The following is a 22,883-nucleotide window of genomic DNA, read 5'->3' on the forward strand; positions in this document are numbered from 1 at the left end:
AGCATGGGACTAGGTTACCTTCAACCCCTCTCTTGCTAATTTCCCCTTTTAACCAAAAGACAGGAGGCTTCATGCTGAGAACAGGCAAGCCTGCTAGTTGATATAATGACACTGTTTGGGTTTATTTATGGTTACCTTCCATGTACTTAGTGACACTGCTTTTCCATTATGATAGTGACACAAAGTCTCCTTTTCAAATACGTCCGTTGTAAAAAGTGAGTCAACTGTAGGGGAAAAAATATTAAGTGAAAAATGAAATAGAGACAGCCATAGGATATGGCAAAATATGAGAGATGATTCCTTTATGAATGAAATTTGGGAAACACAGACCTAGTCCGGTTCTCCCATTTTACAGATGGGGGAAAAGATTCAGAGATGGAGGTCCTTGTGATGGCAGAAGTAAGTGTGGAAATAAGAATGAGTCCTGTCATCACCTGGGACCCTCAATTTTACCAAATCCAGCATGCCCTGGACTTTTCCCAGGGCCAGAAACTGGTCTGCCAAAGGGGAGTGGGTTAACACCTGCTGATCTTATTGATAACAGTTAACTGAGAGTCAACTTTTACAGCCAGAGAAACAAAAGCCATTGTACAAGCATTTAAATTTTTGCCCTATCACATGGAAAAAGCACCTGGGCTGACTAATTTCTTCCCATTGTTAAAACTAAAGATGTGCATTAGTCACTCACTCAGATGAGTAAAACTTTCACCAACTCTACCTCTGGGAAAGGTGTAGGGTGTTCCCTGTCCCCATGACAGATGACATAAAACTAAAGGTAATGCTGCAGTATTAGAAATAGGGCCCAACCACGGAATCAGCAGGCAGCTTGTGTGTCAAGGGGAGAAATGGAGGAAGCGGGTGGTTTATGCAAGACTCTGACAGATCCTTTCAACCTGACAGAGCAAGCACTACCATAGTTCCTTAAAAGACCTGAGAACCACCCCCTTGACCTCCTACATTCATTCATTCTTGTCTCAGAAGTCACAGAATTCCCTGTTACCAGCCTCCTCTGATCCCCTGGCCCAGAAACCTTGATGAACAGGGTAGTTTCCAAACACTACTGTAAAAATAAAGTTGCCAGGTCTAGGACACAAGGTTGGATAGTGCTAGAGTTAAGGCCACACCCAGGGCAGCAAAGACCTTTGGCAGGTGGTACAGACAGCCCCATCAGGATCCCAGATGTCAAAGGGGCAGGATTAGAAGAACAGAAAGTAGCCCCCAGGGCCAAGGCAGGGCCGAGCCAGGTTACCAGGGTGGGAACAGCTGACATACCTCCCTTTACTACAGGGCAAAAACACAAAGTAGTCAGCATAGCCTCACCCTGGGCCTGGCTCAACACCAGAGAAGACCCCATGTCTCTCCAGCACCCCACTCTCCATCCCCCTCCAGAAACCCTGAAAAGAGAAGCAGGAGCTGCCCTCATGCATTAACATGAAGACTTATTTTTTCCAAGAATAAGTGGGAGGTGTGGGGCCTCACAGCAGTAACACTGACACTAAGAACACAATAGCAGCAGCTGGTATTTACTGAGCAATTACTATGAGCCAGGCACAGCTCCAAAAGCTTCAGATGCACATTCTCTTTTATACCTCAGCATTCTGTAAGGGAGAGCTATGTGTGTGTGCGTCTGTGAGAGACAGACACACACATATACATAGACACACACACTCTATGTTGCCCAGGCTGGTCTTAAATTCACTCCAAGAGTTCAGGTGATCCTCTGGCTTTGGCCTCCCTTCAGTTTCACTCCTAAGACTACATGCCAGTCCACCAGTAAGAGCATTATATTGGGCTGGGGTTGTGGCTCAGTGGTAGAGCACTCGCCCTAGCTTGCATGGAGCCCTGGGTTCAATCCTCAGCACCATCTAAAAATAAAATAAAGGTATTATGTCCACCTACAACTAAAAGAGAAAAAAAAAAAAAAAGAATAGTAGGGATGGACTACCATTTAAAAAAAAAAAAAAAAAAAAAAGAGAGAGTATTTTATTGTCACATTTTGCATATAGAAGATAAACTCCTGGAGGGAAGCAGTTTCATGGGGTCAGCCAGCTACAAGGGGGCAGAGCCTGAGACTCAGATCTAAGAGCAAATAAAACAGGACCAGGTTGTTATAATTAAACCTGCTTTCAGCAGACCCTATCTCTGCAAGGGGTATCCAGAAAGGGCAAAACCAGGAAAGTAATGGGAGGGAAGGACATTCCAAGAGACAAAGGGGAAGAATTAAAGAAAGGGTACATTCCAATCCCCAGCACTGGAAAAAAAGAAAAAAAAAAGAAGAAGAAGAAGAAGAAGAAGAAGAAGAAGAAGAAGAAGAAGAAGAAGAAGAAGAGAGGAGGAGGGTGAGCAAAGAAGGTATTTTGGTTTTGATTTTTGTTTTTGTAAAGGTCCATTAGCCAAACAAGCAAGAAGGAAAGTAGAGGAAAACATCAAGAATAGTTGGCATGCTTTTTACCCCTAAAGTCAGGTTGGCCAGAAGACCAGAAAAATGCCACTAGCCTAGGCTTCCTACCCATAGTCATTCAAACTTTTAAAATTCCAAAAACTCAGGTGACCCTCTTCTTTTGAAAAGAGTCTTTTAGGTATAAGCCATCTTTGACCAATTTCTGGAAATATTTCCAACCACCTCTCCTCTTCCTAATCAGGTCACATCTTCCTCTAGTCTGCAGGGGCCATCACAGGTCCAGCGATGGGGTGGAGGGTAAGGAAGAAAGGTAGGGGGTGGGCATAATGACCATTCATGGGGCACTTATGATCCTCAAGGTGCAAATGCTGAATTGGGACTGTATCATGTAATCTCTAACAACACCAGGAGGGGAAATAATGAATCTCAAAGAGATCAAGCCAACTTCCCCAAGACTCCCAGCTAGAAAGTGGTGGGTCTATGTGACCCATATGCCTAAGAACTCAGGAAGAGGCTCAATCTGTATCTACAAATGTTCTCCTTCCATCTCCTTTGCCTCAAATACAGCTGAGACAGGATAATTTCAAGGATCTAATAAGCTGAAGACTACTAGGAAATGGTACCTCTAAATGACCAAAATCATGAGATACTCAGGGCTGCATATAATTTTCAGACATTTTTAAAAATATTTTTTAGATGTTGATAGACCTTTATTTTATTCTTTTTTTTTTTTTAATATGTGGTGCTGAGAATCAAAACCAGTGCCTCACACATGCTAGGCAAGCACTCTACCACTGAGCCACAAACCCAGCCCTAATTTTCAGACTTCTACAAGTTCCAGACACCTAAGAGTGAACCATTCTGTTAGGGGCATTTTTGAAACATGTTTAAACTGCAGATGGAGCTCAGCAACTAAAAACTAAATGAGTTTCTAAGCTGGACTAACCCTGAGACAAGGTAACGATAGTTACAACATAATAACAGACCCTGGCAGTCCCTATAAAAGTTGGTCCTAAAAACTCTGCAACAACCCTGCCTGTTCCATGGTTGACCAGAACATAATCCTGGACCAAAGGAGACTTCCAAACCATAATGAGACTCAAATAAGACCTTAAATTTTAATGCTGGCAAAGCTCAGCAATAACTCAAGGGCGAATCTTGTTACAACCATGAGTATGATCAAAATGATTTCATAAGACCCTTCCAGTCCACAATCTTTATTTTTCCTGAGAAAGTGCATTTCCCTCTTTCCCATTCCAATCAAAAGTCGGCTATAAACAAAACTCCCTGGAAGTAGAAAAAGACTTGCCGAAATTCTTCACAAAGCACAGTACTCTTTATTTAAATGTTTTTCTATATTCTTGTAATTTTTTGCAAAGTTAAGAATTTACAAATGCAAGCAGACACAGTAGTGCATCCCTGTAATCCCAGTGGTTCAGGAGACTCAGGCAGGAGGATTCCAAGTTTGAGGTCAGCCTCAGCAACTTAGCAAGGCCCTAATCAACTAGGCAAGACCCTGTCTCAAAATTTTAAAAAATAAATTAAAATTAAAATTAAATAAAAAGGGACAGGGATATGGGTCCCTGGTTAAGCGCTCCTGGATTCAATCCCCAGTACAAAAAAAAAAAAAAAAAAAAAATCACAAATGTAAATTTTTAATGTCCAAAAAGACATTTTCAAAAGTGAATTTTTTTTTTAATTTTTACAGTCTGCATTTTGATTCATTGTACACAAATGGGGTACAACTTTTTGTTTCTATGGTTGTACATAATGTAGATTCACACCATTAATGTAATCATACAAGTCCATAGGGTAATGATGTCTCTCATTCCACCATGTTTCATACCCCCCTCCCCCCGTCATTTCCCTCTACACAATCCAAAGTTCCTCCATTCTTCTCTCACCCACCCCCCACCATTATCCACTTATCAGAGAAAACATTCGGCCTTTGGTTTTTTGGATTAGTTTACTTCACTTAGCATGATATTCTCCAACTTCATCCATTAACCTGCAAATGCCATAATTTTATTCTTCTTTATGTCTGAATTAATATTCCATTTTGTATATATACCAGTTTCTTTATCCATTCATCTGTTGAAGGGCATCTAGATTGGTTCCACTATCTAGCTATTATGAACTGAGTTGCTATAAACATTGATGTGGCTGCATCACTGTAGTATGCTAATTTTAAGTTCTTTGGATATAAACTGAGGAGTGAGATAACTGGGTCAAATGGTGGGTCCATTCCAAGTTTTCTGAGGAATCTCCATACTGCTTTTCAGAGTGGCTACATCAATTTGCAACTCCACCAGCAACATATGAGTGTGCCTTTTTCCCCACATCCACGCCAACACTTATTATTGCTTGTGTTCTTGATAATAGCCATTCTAATTGGAGTAAGATGAAATCTTAGAGTGGTTTTAATTTGCATTTCTCTAATTACTAGAGATGCTGAACACTCAAAAGTGAATTTTAAAAGTGAATTTCAAAAGCATTCTGAGCTGACGGCTTTTCTTAGGAAAAGCAGTAGGACAGAAGATTAAAATATCAGAGGATTGAGTAACAGCCAGACACAAACTCACTAACCAAAATGGGTGTGCCTCAGTTTACTCACCTGTATAACGGGGATTACAATAATAACTGCACCTCAGAGTTGCAATGGGGTTTCCTTTAGTTATTATTGAGAAATGTTTCATCACAATGCCTGATATTTGGTAGGTACTCAATACATGTGCACTATTTCTTTTTTTTGGTGGGGGGGCTCCTGGGGATTGAACCCAGGGGCACTTAACCAGTGAGCCACATCCCCAGCCCTTTTTTGTATTTTAGAGACAGGGCCTCACTGAGTTGCTTAGGGCCTTGATAAGTTACTGAGGTTGGCTTTGAACATGCAATCCTCCTGCCTCAGCCTCCCAAGCAGCTGGGATTACGGGCATGCACCACAGTGCCTGGCACGTGCACTGTTTCTATTAGACACTATTCCTACATTATTGTGACTCTCAATGTCTTCCTCTTAAACTCCTTTACTGAGCTTCACATGGCAACTTGGAGAAGGCCTTGTTCTCTAACAGGTGAAGCAAGTCATAGATGTTCAGGGTATGACTATGAAGTGCTGAGTTCTTTAAGTTCAGTATTACAGTTCAAAACTTGAGGTGGTCTATAGGATACCAGACCCAGTAGTCCACCACACATTATTTTCACCTCACTACAGGCTGCAAAGGCCCACTGTTTTGCATTTTCTGAAAACAAACAAATTGCAAACAAGTCAATGTTCCAGACTTGTTATTCAACCCATTATACTGGAAACTTCGTTTATTCAATAAGTTATTTATTAAATTCCTACTAAGTGCCAAGCTCAGAGTGACAGGAGTGAGCAAGAGACACAGCCCCAGGGCCCCCCCCCCCCCGGCCCCCTGCCCCCCCAAAAAGCAATGATCCACAGAAAAATAAGACAGGCAGATTAGGAGACCAATCAGGCTTTGAAAGAAGGCTGTGGATATCCAGGAGGGGGCCTCTGTTTCCACCTGCCTCCAACTTAGCCTCCAACTCTACTGGGCTTCCAACTCCAGAGCAACTCCCCATGGATGTCAAACAAGAGAGTCAAGCAAATGGGACAGCTGATATGGCTGAGAGAGGTAGATCTGCAGGAAGTGGAATGTGACACCTGGATGCTTCCTGTAAAATGCACCCTGACAGAGGCACCCCCTGGTGCCAGCTCGCAGCCTCCTTCAGTGGAGAAGAGGAATGTGACCACACAGGTGCTTCAAGTCAAGCTCTGCCAAGGCTCCTTCACTCAGAACGCACGCTGAGTGTTCTTTCTGCCCCTGGGTTTCCAGAAGCTCCACTGAAGGGCCTCCTGTCCCACCAGCAGCACATCCCCGTCTTCCAGTGCACACCTCTGCCTCTTCTGAAAAGGACTCTTGTCAACAAAACCCAAAACTCTGTTCAATTAACAGAACTGCAAAGTCACAAAGGACTTTTAGTCTCTCAACCCCTGAGGTCCCCTGGGAGATAAGGCCTTTCCACCCTTACCCTTCCCTGGTTGCTTGACCACCAAGGAGACATTTGTTTTGTTCTTGGGCAAGAAGCTCCAGGCCCAGTCTGTGCCTCACAGGCTGCAGAATGCCAAATCATTGTTGTTTCCCTGGAATCTGATAAGTCACTCCAGGGAGGTGCGGGAAGTAAGGGTGATTCACAGAAGTGCAGTACCAGCATTGTAAGAACTGGACTGTTTTCTTGAGGGGGCGTGGGGATCACAGAGGAGATCAAGGACATTGATTTTAGGTTCAGAAACCCCTCCCAACCCAGCCACCATGGAAGCCTGCCTCTCCTCAGTCCCACTCAGCAGAAGGTGGAAAGTAACACTGTTTCTGTCTCTCCAAGGAAAGCTGACTGCTGTTAGCCTCTTTTCATCTTCAAATCTGAATTTATGTGCACAGCAAATTTACATAGTCCCCACCACAAATCCCCACCCATTTCCCTATATAGTGTGAATGCCAAAATTCCATCCTGTGTTCCAAATAATTCCAACCTCATTGGTTGCTTTTCTATCTGAAAGGAAATTCCAGAAAAGTTGTCTGGCATGGCAAAAGCTGACCGGCCTTATGAAAATACCCAGAAAGGTGACCCATTTAGTCAAAAGGGCTTTCAGATCTCCATGAGAAAAAGAATTCATGCCAGCATAAAGAGCCTTCAGAGAGGGAGAACAGGAGTGTTGTGTTAAGGCCCAGACCTTTCAACAAGCCAGCCCCAAGCTGCAGGGGAGGCTTAGCACTGAATGGGACAGGACATAGAACCAGCTTCTCTCTCAGGAGAGAAGCCCTCAGGGGACATCAGCTCAGCTCTGGAGCAGGGCAGCCTTGCAGCCTCACAGCTTCCCAGTGTGGTACACAGCAGGGGGCCTGCCCAGGAGGCTGCCTGGAGATAAGTGGAAAGCCACTTGCTTACAGTGAAAGCAGGCTGCCCACAGGACAGGGCTGCCAGATTGATCACCAGGTGCCAGGCCTGGAAAGAAAAGCACCTCAGCTCACCAGCAAACAACCCAGCACACTCTCCCACCAGTTAATGTTTAAGGCTACAGAGGAAGGGATGTGGGTGTGGTCATTTCTGACAGCACAAGTGGGCCAATGTCCACTGTCACCCAGGACGTCCTGGCATAGCTGGCTCTCAACAACCCCCTCCCCCCACACACATACCCACAAGCACACCTGCCCTGTGAGCCCTGTAGGATGCAGCAGGAGGAATTCCAAGGGGCCTCTCCTTCCTCACCTCTGGCTTCCAGGCCCTGCCCAGCCCCCTCGAAGCAACCTTTAGCTGGTCCCTGCTGCCCAGACCTGCAGTGACATCACTGCCTCTGGGAACCAAACAAAGGCAGGAAAAGAACTAGAGAAATGTCTCCAGAGAGAGCAGGAAAGGACCCAGTCAAAACTCCCAGGTAAATGGACCCAAGAAAGTTTTGTCTTATAGAAGGAAATTTCACTGTCACAGTAATCAAGCACAAATGAGTAAAGTTTGGAGCAAAACAAAACAAGAAATGAACCAAACAAACAAAAGAGAAGCAGTACAAAACAGTCTCTCCAACATCCTCTCACTACATTATCTATCTTACTTCACAAAGTGCTGAACCCAACTCTCAACAAGAAAATACATTACAGCATGATGCAGGCAGGTATGATGCCTGGCCTATGGGGCAAGGCAAGCTGGAGCCTTGGTTTTCTCATCTGAAAAAAATGGGACTATATGAAGCTCTACGGCACTCACATTATGATTAGTAACAAAAGTCACTCGGGGCAATGCTCAGCAGAAAGTAGACATTCAAAAATACTAGATATTGCCAGGCATGGTGGCTCACACCGCAATCTGAGAAAAGGATCACAAGTTTGAGGCCAACCTCAGAAACTTAGTGAGACCTTGTCTCAAAATAAAAAATAAAAAGGGCTGGGGGAGATAGCTCAGTCGGTAGAGTGCTTGCCTTGCAAGCCCAGGGCCCTGGGTTCGATCCCCAGCACCAAAAAAAAAAAAAAAAAAAAAAAAAAGGGCTGGGAATATAGCTCAGTGGTAAAGCACACCTGGGTTCGATCCCCAGGACCCCCACAAAAGTCAGCTGGGCATCTTAAAAAAAAAAAAAAAATCCATGATCACTTCAAAGTTCCTGAATAAGAAAGTACTGTTGTTTATTACACAATAACTTAAGACTATTAAGTGATCACTGAGAACATTTAATGAATAACTAGATTTACAACAGTAATATAAGATGGCTTCTAGTAGAATGTCATGAAAGGCAATTGGAATCACTATAATAGCAGGAAATAGCTCCCATTTAGATTGAAATGGTTTGTTCCATTGGATCTATTCAAACTTATTGGGGGAAGGAGCTATAACTACAGATCAAACTCCTAAGGATAATCAAAGATGAAAATCAAATGCAGAAAAATATAAGAGAGAGAGGAAAACAGAGCCTGCCACAATAATGGCACACACCTATAATCCCAGCCCCTCAGGAGGCTGAGGCAGGAGAATCTATCCTGCAACCTAGCAAGACTCTATCTAGAAATAAAAAAAAATTAAATGACTGGGGAAGATAGATAAATGGATGGATGGATGGATGGATAGGAGGGCAGGCAGGCAGATAGGCAGGCATCAAGGAAAACTTAAGGGCTGGGGGTGTGGCCCTATATTGGATCCCCAGCACTGTAAAAGCAAAAAAACAAACAAACAAAAACTAAATACACTAAGTACAGAAACACAGGCCCTCAGGGGCATGCTAAGATCACACAACATAATTCATTAGAACCGGGAAAACAAGATCTTATACTTGGATTATTTCTCTAAAAGGAAACTAAGGGGCTGGGGATATAGCTCAGTTGGTAGAGTGCTTGCCTTACAAGCACAAGGCCCTGGGTTCAATCCCCAGCACAAAAAAAAAAAAAAAGGAAACTAAGCTTTTACAAATACTTAACATACAGACTGATTAATAGTGGAACACATATATAGCTTATAAATGTACACATAGGGAAAGGGAGCGCATTTAAAACTTTTCACTGATAAGAAACATATGAACAGTTGGGAGACCCTAGATTAGATTATTCATTTCAGTTGGGTTCACCCATTCTGCCCTAAGACCCACTTGGCATCCTTCAGCCTCAGACAGTCTGCTGTGGACCAGCCCTGTCTACCTGCCCACTGCCTCTCTGATTCAAGTACTGTGACCTTCGACCTGATAAATTCTTCTATACTCACCTGGCTGCCTCTTTATGTGCCCAATTCTAGCCAAGCTTTAGTTCTCTCAGCTTAAAGCCTACTTCCTGCATGGAGCCTTCCAGATTACCCACTCCAGCCTGGGAGCAGGTATTCCTCTTTTTGAGAGGGCTTGCGTCTATATCCCACAGCATGGTCCAGAGACTGCAGCATTTGGGAGAATCTCAGTCTTTATGTACTCAAATCAGACCTATATTTTTAACAGTCTCAGGTGATGTGTACATGCCTGGAGGTTTGAGAAGATCTCTTCCATAAGATACTCTCTGGCTACCTGTCTCTTCTCCCCACTGAACAGTGCATGAGGCAGGCAGGGGGCATACTTCTCATTATTCTGTGGTCCTAACACCTAGAACTGGGCTTGGTTCAGAGTTGGTCTTTCATTCATTTGGCAAATGAGGAAAGGATAAAAAAAAAAAAGTTCTTAGGAGGCATCTTCATCAGAAGTCCCAAGCTGGGTGAGGGGGGGAGGAGAGTTAACATAGCAGATGACAGCAGCAGGACTCCAAAAACATTAGGGCAGGCCAGAGAACAGATGGAAGACAAGACAAAGTCCTGGACTTGGGTTCAAAAACAACATTAACAATGACAATGCCAGCACTGTAGTAAAACTTAACCTAGGACTGGGGATAGAGCTCAGTTAACTGGTAAAGTGCTTGCCTTGCATGCATAAGGCCCTGGGTTGGGCCGGGGAGATAGTTCAGTCGGTAGAGTGCTTGCCTTGCAAGCACAAGGCCCTGGGTTCAATCCCTAGCACCGCAAAAAAAAAAAAAAAAAAAAAAAAAAAAAAAACAACCTTAACCAAATCAAATATAATGCTCTCAGCAATGAAGATTAAAAACTATGACTCTTCCATTTTTACAGATGGGAACACAGGTTCAGAAAGGTTAAGACAGTGGACCACAGAAGCTCAGCTGTTGGGGGCAACTTCCAGGCAGATTCCAGGCCTTCTAGCTTCAGGTCCATGCTGTGAATTATTGGGCTCTATCTAGTACAGCCTAGTATGCACTGACCTGTTGTCTGTATATAAAGTAGGATGTCTAGGACCCTGGCCCTTGAGCAGGGAAAGGCCTTAAAGTTCCAGGCTCTAGCATCTGATGCCCCAAGAAAGAAGGAAGTCATCTCAACTAAACCAGCAGTCCACTCTGTAACGCTGCATTATAGCACAGAAACAGGACCCGTGGGTGGAGTGCTCAGGAAAGTAACTTGGCTCCCAATCAAAGCCCTCCTTCCACACAGACTCTCCAAGAACGAAGGCAGCTGCTGACTGGCACGCTGGCTCTGCCGTTGCTAGAGGAGCTCCACAGAGGCCCAACCACCATCTGGAAGTGATTTGGCCCAGAGATTCCTGAACCGGGTGGGAGGTTGGAATGACCAGCCGCCTAGAGCTCCCGTCCAGCTCAGAAACAAAGCTGGTGTGAATGGGCCCAGGAGGCAGCCATAACACACCAGGGGTCATCCCCTTCCAAGAAGGAGCACCCTCCAGGCAATTCATAACTCTGTTTTTTGCAAGTAGGATCAACATTAGCCGATCAAGCTTGTCTCCCCAGAGTAGTGCCGACTTTAAATGCCCATTCAATATGCAAACCCCTCCAGCAGGACTGTTGAGAGTATTATTGATGGTACCCGATTTAGTTAGCAAGGACTTACATAGCAGTTATTATGTACCCTGGACTATTCAAAGCACTTTTAAAAATATTAACTTGTTTAATCTTTACAACCTTTTACAGAGATAGCTATTATCCCCATTTTGTCGATAAGAAAACCAAGGCACGGAAGTTTCTTAATAGCCAGTTAAGCAGCAAGTGAGATTTGAACCAAGACTTCTTGCTGTTAACCCTACACAAGCCACACAGCACACTAATGTGCTACCTTGTTGCAAATGGCCCAGAACTTGTTAAATTTGACAAAGTGTGCTACTCTGTTACTTTTAAAGCACCCTCTGAGATCATAACCCTTTAGGAAAGAGCAGAACTTAAGAGTAATTTGTACATTAGTTTGACAGTGATAGGACAAAAGAAAGGAAAAGAAACTGAAGTGGTGACCCACCACCCTGAAAAAAACTGCCCAGTGACCAAAGTCTTGGGAACACACAACACCTGCTCCAGCACTAGCTTGGTACAGGTAACTAAGTAAACATTAGGGTTGGTCCACATCCTCAGAAAAGGAAAGAATTCCTTTCTTTAAAGGACCAAACCTGCCAGATGTTGTGGTACATGCCAGTAAGCCCAGAGGCTGAAGCGGTAGGACTGCAAGTTCAAGGCCAGCCTCAGCAACTTAGAGAGGCCCTGACTTAAAAATAAAAGGGGTTATGGCATTTGCTGGTAAATGGATGAAGTTGGGAAATATCATGGTAAGTGAAACAGACCAAACCCAAAAAACCAAAGGCCCCATGTTTTCTCTGATAAGTGCAAGACAATAAATAACAAAGGGGGGAGGGTGATGGGGGGAAGAGAAAAATGAAGGAACTTTGGATCTCATAGAGGAAAAAGGGGTAGGAGGGGGTGGGGATGGAAAAAATAGAATGAAACAGACAGTATTACCCTATATATATATATATATATATATATATATATATATGTATGATTACATGAATGATGTGAATCTACATTGTGTACAACCATAGAAATGAAAAGTTGTACCCCATTTGTGCACAATGAATCAAATGTGTCTGTAAAATAAAAAATATTTTATTAAAAAAATAAAAGGGGCTGGGAATGTAGCTTAGTGGTACAGTACCCAAAACCACAAAAACTAATTAATTATGAATCAATTAAGGAGCCAAACCACAACACACTTCCCAAACTTCTAGGCAGTCTCAATCGATCCAGGAGACCCCTTTTCCTCCAAGTTGCCTGGGCTGTCTAGTCAGAAAGTTTTTTGGAAAACAAGTAATGAAATTGCCAGCTCCTGGCAAACAACTGGAACTAAATATGCTGAGGCCTCACTATGAACTGCCCAGGACGCAAGAAACTAAAGAAGGGAGGGGGGAAGTGCTGGGGAGTGATATTGGCCAAATTTTACTGTCATAGTGTATATTATGTGCATGTATAGATATGTAACAACAAATTCCAACAGTATGTACAACTATAATGCATCAATTTTTAAAATGTAGAGGGGGAAAAAAAGAAACCGAAGAAACTCTTCAACTTTGGGATGGTGCCTAGGGTGGACCTACCTTTCAACAAACCACAATGTGAGTAAATAGCCACGGTTGTCTTTCAGTGAGTACTAGGCAAAAAAAGCCACAGTCCTCTGGCAGCTGCCTGACCATCTTATGTCTCAATCAGTATGGGCACGTGTACACCATACTGATTGTTCCCACAATGCATATGGTTGGGAGCTATCCAAAGCACACAAAACCTGGTATTCCTTCAATAATACCTTCCCTGATTATGGAGTAAAACATGATCTACTGAGATGCAGGAAATCTCAACAACAAATTACCACCAGTGGAGACAGATTGGACATCCATCAGAGGATTCAACCTTAACACAAAGAGCAAAGCAGGTCCACTCGCCTACTGTCATGAGAGGACATTCAACTTCTGGGACCCTCATCATAATCCAGAGGGTAATTCTGTCACTCCTCCAAGGCCCCAACATCCCTGTTTTGTCAAGGCTAGAGAGGTTTAAGTGTGGGTATCCAGCTGCCACAATAATGCCCCAGACCTGCAAACCCTGGTGTTACACCGGTGGGGAAAGGAGCTGTATTTTACTCTTCTCTGACATTGGAAAGAATCAGTTAAGGTTCAAATTCAACAGTTTTGCAGATCTGAGTTCTAGTCACTATTTACCTCCTAGTTGGGTCACCACAAGTTACTTCACTCCTGTTTCCCATCTTTAAATAAGAAAATAAGGGCTGGGGAGATAGCTCAGTCAGTAGAGTGCTTGCCTTGTAAGCACAAAGCCGTGGGTTCGATCCCCAGCACCAAAAAAAAAAAAAAAAAAAAAAAAAAAAAAAAGAAAATAATATTAATAATAACCATGCAATAATAATAGCAACCATTCTCTACATACCTACCACATGGCAAGCAAGACAGAGCCAAGCCCTTTACCCTCCCAGTGACTGGCAGATCACTAGCTGAAAGAGCAATATTTGCTATCAGTCAATTATTCTCAGGGGTATTCAATGCAAATGGTCAACAGAACACACTGAACACCTAGTGGGTGCCCCCAAATGGAGCTAGTGCCACTGTCTGAACAAGGTAACATAAAAGCAAGAAGTGAAAGAGTGAACTGAACTCTAAGCAGGAGGTAACACCACCACCCCCAGCCTACCCCTAGCTTTGAAAGGGCCATTACCCACAACAGCCCCAGGACCAGAGGGATGAGGCCTCAGGCTTTACCCCCCACAGCAGTCCTAGCACCTGGCAAGATTTCCTCTGGTTTCCAGAGGCTGGAAAACCTGTTTGCTGTGAGAGAGCTTTCTGGAGAGCAACTAACTAGGCTGGAGTCATAAATGTGGTCACACCCTTTGACCCAGGAATGTCACTTTGGGGAATATGATCCAAGAAATAATTAAAAAGGAAAAATAAAACAATGTAACTTGTGGTGGGAAGAAGTCTACATAAGAAAGAAGACACAGGGCTGGAGTTGCGGTTGCGGCTCAGTGGGAAAGAACTTGCCTGGCATGTGTGAGGCCCTGGGTTTGACCCTCAGCACCACATATAAATAAATAAATAAATAAATAAATAAATAAATAAAAGATCTATTGACAACTAAAAAATATTTTAAAAAAGGAGAAGAAGAAGAAGAAGAAGAAGCTGCTACCCACAGCTAACAGGCCCACCTCAGAGGAAGGGAAGCCTCCAGGAATTTAGAACTACAGAGGTCTAAGGCCTGAATGGGTTTAGGAATGAAAATCAGGAGGATGGAGCAGAAAAATGTAAGGGACCAAAGTCTAGAATGACATCCACGAGCCACACTGGAAGCAGCTGCTGCCTGTATAAACAGTTGGTAAATTAAGCAGTACAGGATATTCTGGTGTTTTTTTTTGTTTGTTTGTTTTTTTTAAGAGATTTTATGTCATGTTTGGATACTCCTGGTTTACTTTAAGTTTCTTTGTTCAGTTAATTAAATAAATACATTTTTTTAAAACAAAGAATAGATTCAAGTTGAGATCAGCCAACTTGAATCACCTTTGAGATTCCTTGGAGGAAAGGTGAGTTATTGAAAAGGAAAGAATTCTAGAATCCAGAGGGATTTTTCCTCCCCAATTCAAGAGATGGCCTCCCCAAAAGAAGACAAAAGCACCCCACACAGCTGCCTTCTGTAGAGAAAGCCATCCTTGGGAGGGGAGGAGAGACCAGCAAAGAGGCCGGCTGGGAGCAGCTGACTGGGTCCAGGAAGTAGGAAGCAGCCCTACCTGCCAGGACAGGTGTGGGGGAAGGAAGGGCAAGCTGGGAGGAGGCTCAGCCTAGAGGGAACCCCTTTTTCACTGAAGAAAGTCCCAGCAGCCACACCTACCTCCCTTCGTCAGTGGAGTCACTGTAATGGCCTAGGTTTCCTCAGAAAGAGACCCCAAACCCAGGTCAGTTCCTCCCTGGCAAGATACACACATACAATGTACACACATTCTCTGCAAGCGTACTGTGCGTACCCATGCTGTGCACACACAAAATCATCCTCTCTGTACTCATATTCTCTGTACTCATAAACACTACACACATGCTGTGTGTATACATACATTCCCTGTACACACATGTGAACACAAACACATACACACATCCTCAGCAGTCCTGTGACCCTCTTGGAAGTACCCAACTACCCCAGGCCATAAAGGAGACCTCATTCTTGCTCCCCAGTCCATCAGAATAACAGACACCACTTCCTTCCCTGTCTCAGGAAGACCCTGGTAGAAGACCCTGGTAGGGAAAGAAAAACAATGCCTCCTTCCAACTGTCACCCACTTCCTTTAATTCTCAGATGGGCCCTACTTGCTTGACCTTGGGCAAGTCAATTAACCCTGTGAACCCCCTCATCTGTAAAACGGGTCCACACCTCAGTTCATTGGGTGTATAAGGACGGAGTAACTTAGAGGGCTGTAGACACACAGCCAGCACTAGCTGGGACTTCTTCAAGACAAGCTGTTATATTCCATCCATCCCTAAATTATCTCAACCTGAGGAGACCCGCCACAGTTGATTTGGGAGCAGAAGGAGTAAGAAGGACACACCCCCCGCGGTTCCCTTACAAGCTCTAGGCCCACACCCATTCTGGCAACAGCTGACGAGGGTACCAGGTCCTTTTCTCCACCTAGGCGGGGAGGTCCCAAACGTAGAGTCCCTCCCCGGGTCTCCCCGCCCAGGCTCCAGGCCAACGCCCATTAGGTGGCCACTGACCGCACCAACCTGGGCGCAGAAGACAAGAGCTCCCCAGAACTTCGGATTCTAGCGCCCCCCGCCCCCGAGGACCGCAGACAAGGGTTTCCAGTTCCTATCTCTCCCAGGGACGCTACAGGCACAGAGAAATCTCCACCTGCGACCCCAACTCTTAACACTCAAACCACAGCCAGCTCCCAGGAACACTGCTGGGGCGCACGGCGGGGAGCAATCACGTAAGGTCCCAGTCCAGGAATAGCACCAGGGAGACGGTCTAGGTCCCTACGTCCCCACACCCAAGTACGATTTCCCCTTGTCTCCGCGCCCACACCCAGCCCCGGCGGTGGATCGTGGTGGGGGCATGCTTTGGGGAGCCCTCGCCTTTCACAGGGGATGCACGCGCTGGGACTGGACTGTACACCTTCCGGCGCCTGGGCCCGACCAGAGTACTCACCGATGGACACGAGCTTGATGCTCTCACGGTCCAGAAACTCCAGCGCCACGGACACGTTCTCGAGCTGCATCTGGCGGAAGGTGGGCCGCTGATGGTACTTGCGGTACATGCGCTTCTGGCTGAGCACCTCGAGCAGCGCGATTAGCCGCAACCCGTCGCTCAGGTCTGTCTGCAGGTTCCCGATGCGTTTGTTCACGCACTTGAGGTGCTCATTGCACCAGCGTGTGAACGTGTTCTGCTGGATTTTCTTCCACGGCGCGTCCTCCGCCAGGTCCTTCTCGGTCACCGGCATCCTGGCGGCGGGGAAAACGCAAAGCGCAACGAGCTGCTGGGGACTGACGTCGGAAGGTCCAAGGGCCAGGGGAGCGAGAATAGAAGCGGAGCGGGAGCGGGGTTCGAACTCGCTGCTACCGTATCCGTGGCCGAAGCTGCTCTGTGGTCGCTCGCCTCCAAGAGCGCGAGGAGCCTGGCCCTGCGCCTGCGCGCTGAGCCGCTCCGCCCTCAAAGCACCGCCCCGGCCCGGCCCTATAGGGGCCTATGGGGGAGCTCCTGGGCCACGCTCGCCCCCTACCGCCTGAAGCAGGCATTGCTCCCCGGTGTCTCCAAAGTGTCCCGCCACTCTATTCCCACCATTCTGGCAGGATGTCACTACTTAAGGAGAAAGTCTCTGGCCAGGCCCATAGTCATGCGAAGCAGGTTAGCGAGCCAGAATCGGCAGGGACCGTGACGTGGGGAGAGGCGCGCAGCGAAGGCATTCAATGACGGTTTTTGTTAAGCTCCTGCCGTGTGCCAGGCCTGCAGAGCAGCAGCAAATAAGACAAATTTACCTTATTTGTTTTCCATAACCTCAAGGAATTCAGAGGCTAATGTTCAACTGTCACAAATAGCTTACTAGTAGTATGAACCATAATGTTTCCATGAACATTAGTTGCCTATTGCTGATGTAACAAATAATCAAAGCTTAGTGTTAAAAAACACAAATTTTTATCATGAAGTTCTGTGGATTTCCTACACGGGTTTCACTGAGCTAAAAGCAAGGTATTGGCAAGATGCATTCCTTTCTGGAGTCTCTGGGGGGAAAATATCTTTTCTTGCCTTTTCTAGCTTCTGGAAGCTGCCTGCATGCCTTGACCTATGACCCTTCCCTTCATCATCTTCAAAGCCTACAGAGTCAGAGCTTGGAGTGGTGGTGAGTGCTTGTAAACCCCCAGCAACTCAGGAGGCTGAGGCAGGAGGGTCACACATTCTGGGCCAGCCTGGTCAACTTAGCAAGACCCTGTCTCAAAAATTAAAAATAAAAAGGACTGGGAATGAAGTTCAGTGGAAGAGTGCCCTTGGGATCAATCCCCAGTACCACCAAAAAAAGTAAAAAAAAAAAAAAAAAAAAAAAAAAGAAATAGAAAAAGAAGTAAGTCAAGCAGAGTCTCTTACTGTCATCTCTCTGGTTCTCCATCACAACATCTTCTTATAATTCCTTTTTAAATCTCAAGATAGTAATTTTTGCATTTTGTATATTTCCATTTTTTCACTTAAATTAATTTTTAAAAAGGTATTCATTCCAGATCCAGATTAATAATATTAATATTTTTTTTTTTTCCTTTTGGCAGTAGTGGGGTTGGACCCAGGGCCTGGTATGTGCTAGGCAAGCACTCTACCACTGATAGATCTAAGCATGTGACACCATGCCCTGCACACCTGCAACTCTTTTAAAGACACTTTGTATTACATAGGGCCAGTTGTTTAGGCCAGGATGATTTCCCTTTTTTTTTTTTTTTTTTTTTTTAACTTCTACTGGGGATTGAACCTGAGCTACATCTCCAACCCTTTTTGTTTTTTATTTTGAGAGAGGGCTCCACTAAGTTGCTTAGGTCCTCACTAAACTGCCGAGGCTGGTCTTGAACTTCTAATCCTCCTGCTTCAGCCTCCCCAGTACTAGAATTACAAACATGTGCCACCCTGGATCCCCCTATTTTAAAATCAACTGATTAGAAACCTTAATCTCATTTGAAGCTTTCATATCCTTTGCCATGTAAAGTAGCAGTCATAGGTTCTGAGAATCAGGATGCGAACATCTTTGGGAGCTATTATTCTGTCTACACCATACATCAAGCACCTACTAAATACTTATCCAGGTTCCGAGGTAAGTGCTGTATACAGTGGAGACCCAAGTCAGCTCTCTGCTATTAAGAGCCTGAATAATTTTAAAAGTGATAGCTGGGTTTGGGATTGTGGTTCAGTGGTAGCATAGCATATGTGAGACACTGGGTAAAATTCTCAGCACTGCATATAAATAAATGAATAAAATAAAGTCTACCAAAACTGCCAAGGATATCAATATCCAAAAAATAATTTTTAAAAAGAGTAATAGTTGATTTTTTTGAGCACTTACTGTGTACCTGTGCTACGCAATTTTCTTGCTGTGGGGACCTGTTTGACAAGAGTTACTTGAAAGGTTAAGTGACTTGCCTAGGCCACTATAGCACAATCAGAACTTGAAACCAGGTCTATGAGAAAGGCCCAGGGTGTCTTGGAACCAAAGAAGGGGCACCTAACCCAGCTTTCTTTCGGGGAGAGGTTCAAGACAGGTACGCTTCTGGACGAAGAGGGGTTTAGCAGAATGGAGAGCAAGGCCTTCCAGACCTGAGGGTTGCTCAGGTAAGGCCATTGATTTGTGGGTACAGTATAAACATTCTGTCATTTGCTTACAACACTGAAGTGTTTTTTTTCTTTCCTGTGAGTACAGGGAGGGTACTGGGGAATGAACCCAGGGGTGCTTTACCTCTAACTCAGTGGAAGAGCAATCGCAAGTCCCCCCCCCCCCTTTTTTTTTTTTTTTTTTTTTTTGAGACTGGGGCTCACTCAATTGCCCAGGCTGGCCTTGAACCTGAGATTCTCCTGCCGCAGCCTGCAGAGTCCACTGGATTACTGCTGTGAGTCTGGTGCCTGGTTGAGGTACTTTTCTCAGATTGCCTCACTCTTGGGAAACGCTCACAGCAGCCTGAGAAAAATATATGTTCCCTGGCCCTGACCCATTCTAGGAATTCAATAACTGTTTGTTTGTTGTCTTCATTAGTGATTAAGAGATTTGCTGGAGGTCAGTTGGGAAAGACAACAGTGGACTTGAACCTGGGTCTAACTTCCAAAGCTATACTCTGCCCAAGGGCCCTGGTGCTGTTGCTCAGCCTGAGACTTGCCTTTGTCCACACAATGGACCCCCTGAGCAGCAGTTCACCAGAGGCAGAGCTGGTAACCTTGGCCTTCCAGGACCAAGGCTTCCACTCAACTCATCCTTCAAAACATGTCAGTCAATGTCTTACTCCCTTAGGGACCTCTCCCTGCCAGGTGAGAGGAACTTATATGATCAACTCAGCCCAATTGGCAGTTGCTAATATGCTAAGTTTTCCTTTTTTAAGTCATTAAGGTAAATATAAATGGATAAAATTAATTATAATAATATGTTTATACAGGCGTGGTGCCTGTAATCCCAGTGACTCTGGAGGCTGCGGCAGGAGGATTACAAATTCACAGCCAACCTTAGCAATTTAGTGAGACCCTGTCTCAAAATAAAAAATAAAAAGGGCTGGGAATATGACCCAGTTGGTTAAGTAACCCTGAATTCCATCTCTGGTTCCATAATAATAATAACAGTAATAATAATAATATATTTAATTCAGTATTAGGTGACATCTGCCTGGGTTTATTCAGGACTAAGGCATTATGTCAAGACATTCATAACAATAAAATATAGTAAGATAGCATGTCCCTAAGCAACTTAGTGAGACCCTGTCTCAAAATAAAAAATAAAAAGGGTTAGGGATGTAGCTCAGTGGTAAAGCATCCCTGGGTTCAATCCCCAGTACCAAAAATAAATTTTTTTTTTTTTTTTTTTTTTTTTTTTTTTTTTTGCGGTACTGGGGATTGAACTCAGGTCCTTGTGCTTGTGAGGTAAGCACTCTACCAGCTGAGATATTTCCCCAGCCCTTAAAAAAATTTTTAAAAAATCATGATAATAGAAACTTCCATTTCTTGAGTACTGGCATTATCTCATTTAATTTTCATAGAACTCCGAAGAGGTATTACAATTATCTGCATTCTACAGGTAAGGAAACTGAGGCTGGAAGTGGTGCTCCTATGCCTAAGGTCACAGAGTGGCTGAGGATGGATGTGGAGAAAGACAAAAGTCATGATTTAGAGCAGGGACCTGGAGCTGCCTCTGACTTTGTTTCCTTACTGTAACCCACATTAATATTACACATACTGGGAGGGTTTTTTTGTTTGTTTTAGTTGCAGGTAGACACAATACCTTTATTTTATTTTTATATGGTAAGCTAAGACCCCAGCCCATATCCTGGGAGTTTTTAGTCAAAGAAAAAAAATGTCTATAGAATTTAGCTTGGAAGTGTCCTCCTAAGAGCCTAAACTGCTATTATAATGGTAATTACTATACCTTAGGGAATGAACATCCAAAGAGTACCAACTGAATGTTGCAGAGAGTTACATTGTGGTGCTGGGCCCAGGGTCTCCTGTATGCTAGACAAGTGCTCTATGCCTGAGCTACACCCCCAACCTCAAGTTCCAGATGTAGAAGTTCACTTTCCAAAGGAAACAGAGATGGAGAAATAGACCTTGCAAAATAAATTTATGGCTGAGTATGGAGGCAGGAGGATCACAAGTTCTAGGCCAGCCTCAACAACTTAGTGAGACCCTGTCTCAAAATAAAAGGCTAGGAATGTAGCCAAGTGGGTAGAGCACCCCTGGGTTCATCCTCAGTAATGAAAAAAGAAAAAAAAAAAAAAAGAGGAGGAGGAGGAAGAGCAGAGGAGAAAAAGAAGGAGAAGGAAACGAAGAATTTAAGAATTTATGTGGTCTGGGGCTGTAGCTCAGCTCAGTGGCAGGGTGCTTGCCTAGCACATGTGAGGCACTGGGTTTGATCCTTAGCACCACATAAAAATAAACAAATAAAATAAAAATAAAGGTGTGCTGTCCATCTACCAAAAAAAAAAAAAAAAAAAAAAAGAATTTATGTGCTCTCCAGGACAGGGCCCCAGGCCTCTTGTCCCAGGCAAGGACCTTCTCAGTTGTAATCTTACACCAGTGTCCACACCCTGTCAGCAAGAAAGAAAAGCAAAATATATTTGAGAATATTCACTCGACCTCCACTGCCCAGAGGGAAAGGAGCTGGTTGCCTGAGCAACTCCCTGGAGGGGTAAGAGGGCTCCCCTCCCACCCCAAACCGTGATCCCAACTGTGAAGGTCCTGCAACAAATTGGGTGTGGTGCTAGGGGAAAACTCCTCTAGTGGGAAGAAGGTGGAGGGGTGCTAGGAGGGTCCACCTTCCCTGAAGCGTTATTTATTGTCCCCGCTGCCAATCCAATAACTAAGGAGGACTTGATTTTGAGAAAAAGGAAAAAGGTTTATTGCTTTGCTAGCAAGGAGAAACACGGGGGACTCATGTCCCAAAGGCTGTGATTCTGCCCATCAGCAGGAACAGGGGGCTTTTAAAGAGGTGACTTAAAGGCTACCTTCCATGTGTTCTGTCTGGAGTTATAATTCACTTGTTAATTTGGCAGATAGTCATTTCTGAGGTCTTCAGTTACCATCCCTAAGGTGCCTGTGTACTCAGGGACAAGGGATGGGAAGAAAGGTTCCCCTGAGATTTCTGTTTCCCTTGAGATTAGGGATTGGGGAGATTAGGGAGGAGCAGGAAGAGAGGAAGAGAAAGAAACAAATCCATTTAAAAAATAAGTTTCAGGGCTGGGGTTATGGCTCAGTAGTGGAGCACCTGCCTAGCATATGTGAGGTACTGGGTTTGATTCTCAGCACCACATATAAATAAATTAAAGGTCCATCAACAACTAAAAATATATATTTTAAAAAAATTAAAAATAAGTTGCAGTGGCAAAGCAGCAAGGACTACATTCAAAGCATAAAGTGGACCACTGTATTTTTTAAGGTCCTGGAGACTCCATTAGCCCTGCCCTAAGATAAGGTGGAGCTACTGACAGACAGGCTGCTTAAAGGTCAGACCCTCACCCCAACTTTTCCACCTCCAACCCACCAATCTGAAGGCAGGCTTCAGATTTTCAAAATGAGTAAAGCAATGTACACGAGAGCCTTTACCACCACCACCACCACCACCACCCATTTTTTTTTTTTTTTCCCCAGTACTGGGGATTGAACCCAAAGGAGCTTTACCACTAGGGAACATGCCCAGAACTTCTTATTTTTATTTTGAGACAGGGTCTCTCTAAGTTGCCAAGACTGGCCTCAAACTTGCAATCCTCCTGCCTCAGACTCCTGAGTTGCTGGAATTACAGGTGTGCACCACTGTGCCTGGCCATGAGTTATCTTTTTAAGCTTCTCAAGAGCACTGTGAGCATTATACTGTTGAAGCCAGAATTGGGGACAGGCAGTTAGTGTAGAAATAGGGGACAGGTCAAATCGAGGAAATG

The 22,883-nt window shown here is 44.5% G+C and overlaps 1 protein-coding gene across 7 annotated transcripts in view; it reads right to left on the bottom strand.

Moving 5' to 3' along the window:
- Flnb (filamin B) overlaps positions 1 to 16,874 on the bottom strand; it is a 150,178-nt gene extending 133,304 nt beyond the window's left edge. For all 7 annotated transcript variants that reach the window (XM_047530203.1, XM_047530202.1, XM_047530201.1 and 4 more), the window contains exon 1: positions 16,432 to 16,874. In XM_047530203.1, the coding sequence (XP_047386159.1) occupies positions 16,432 to 16,723 (292 nt within the window). In that variant the 5' untranslated portion in view covers positions 16,724 to 16,874. The remainder of the gene's footprint in view (positions 1 to 16,431) is intronic.
- Between the last annotated feature and the right edge of the window lie 6,009 nt (positions 16,875 to 22,883).

Source organism: Sciurus carolinensis, chromosome 17, assembly GCF_902686445.1.
Source record: "Sciurus carolinensis chromosome 17, mSciCar1.2, whole genome shotgun sequence".
Taxonomy (NCBI): domain Eukaryota; kingdom Metazoa; phylum Chordata; class Mammalia; order Rodentia; family Sciuridae; genus Sciurus; species Sciurus carolinensis.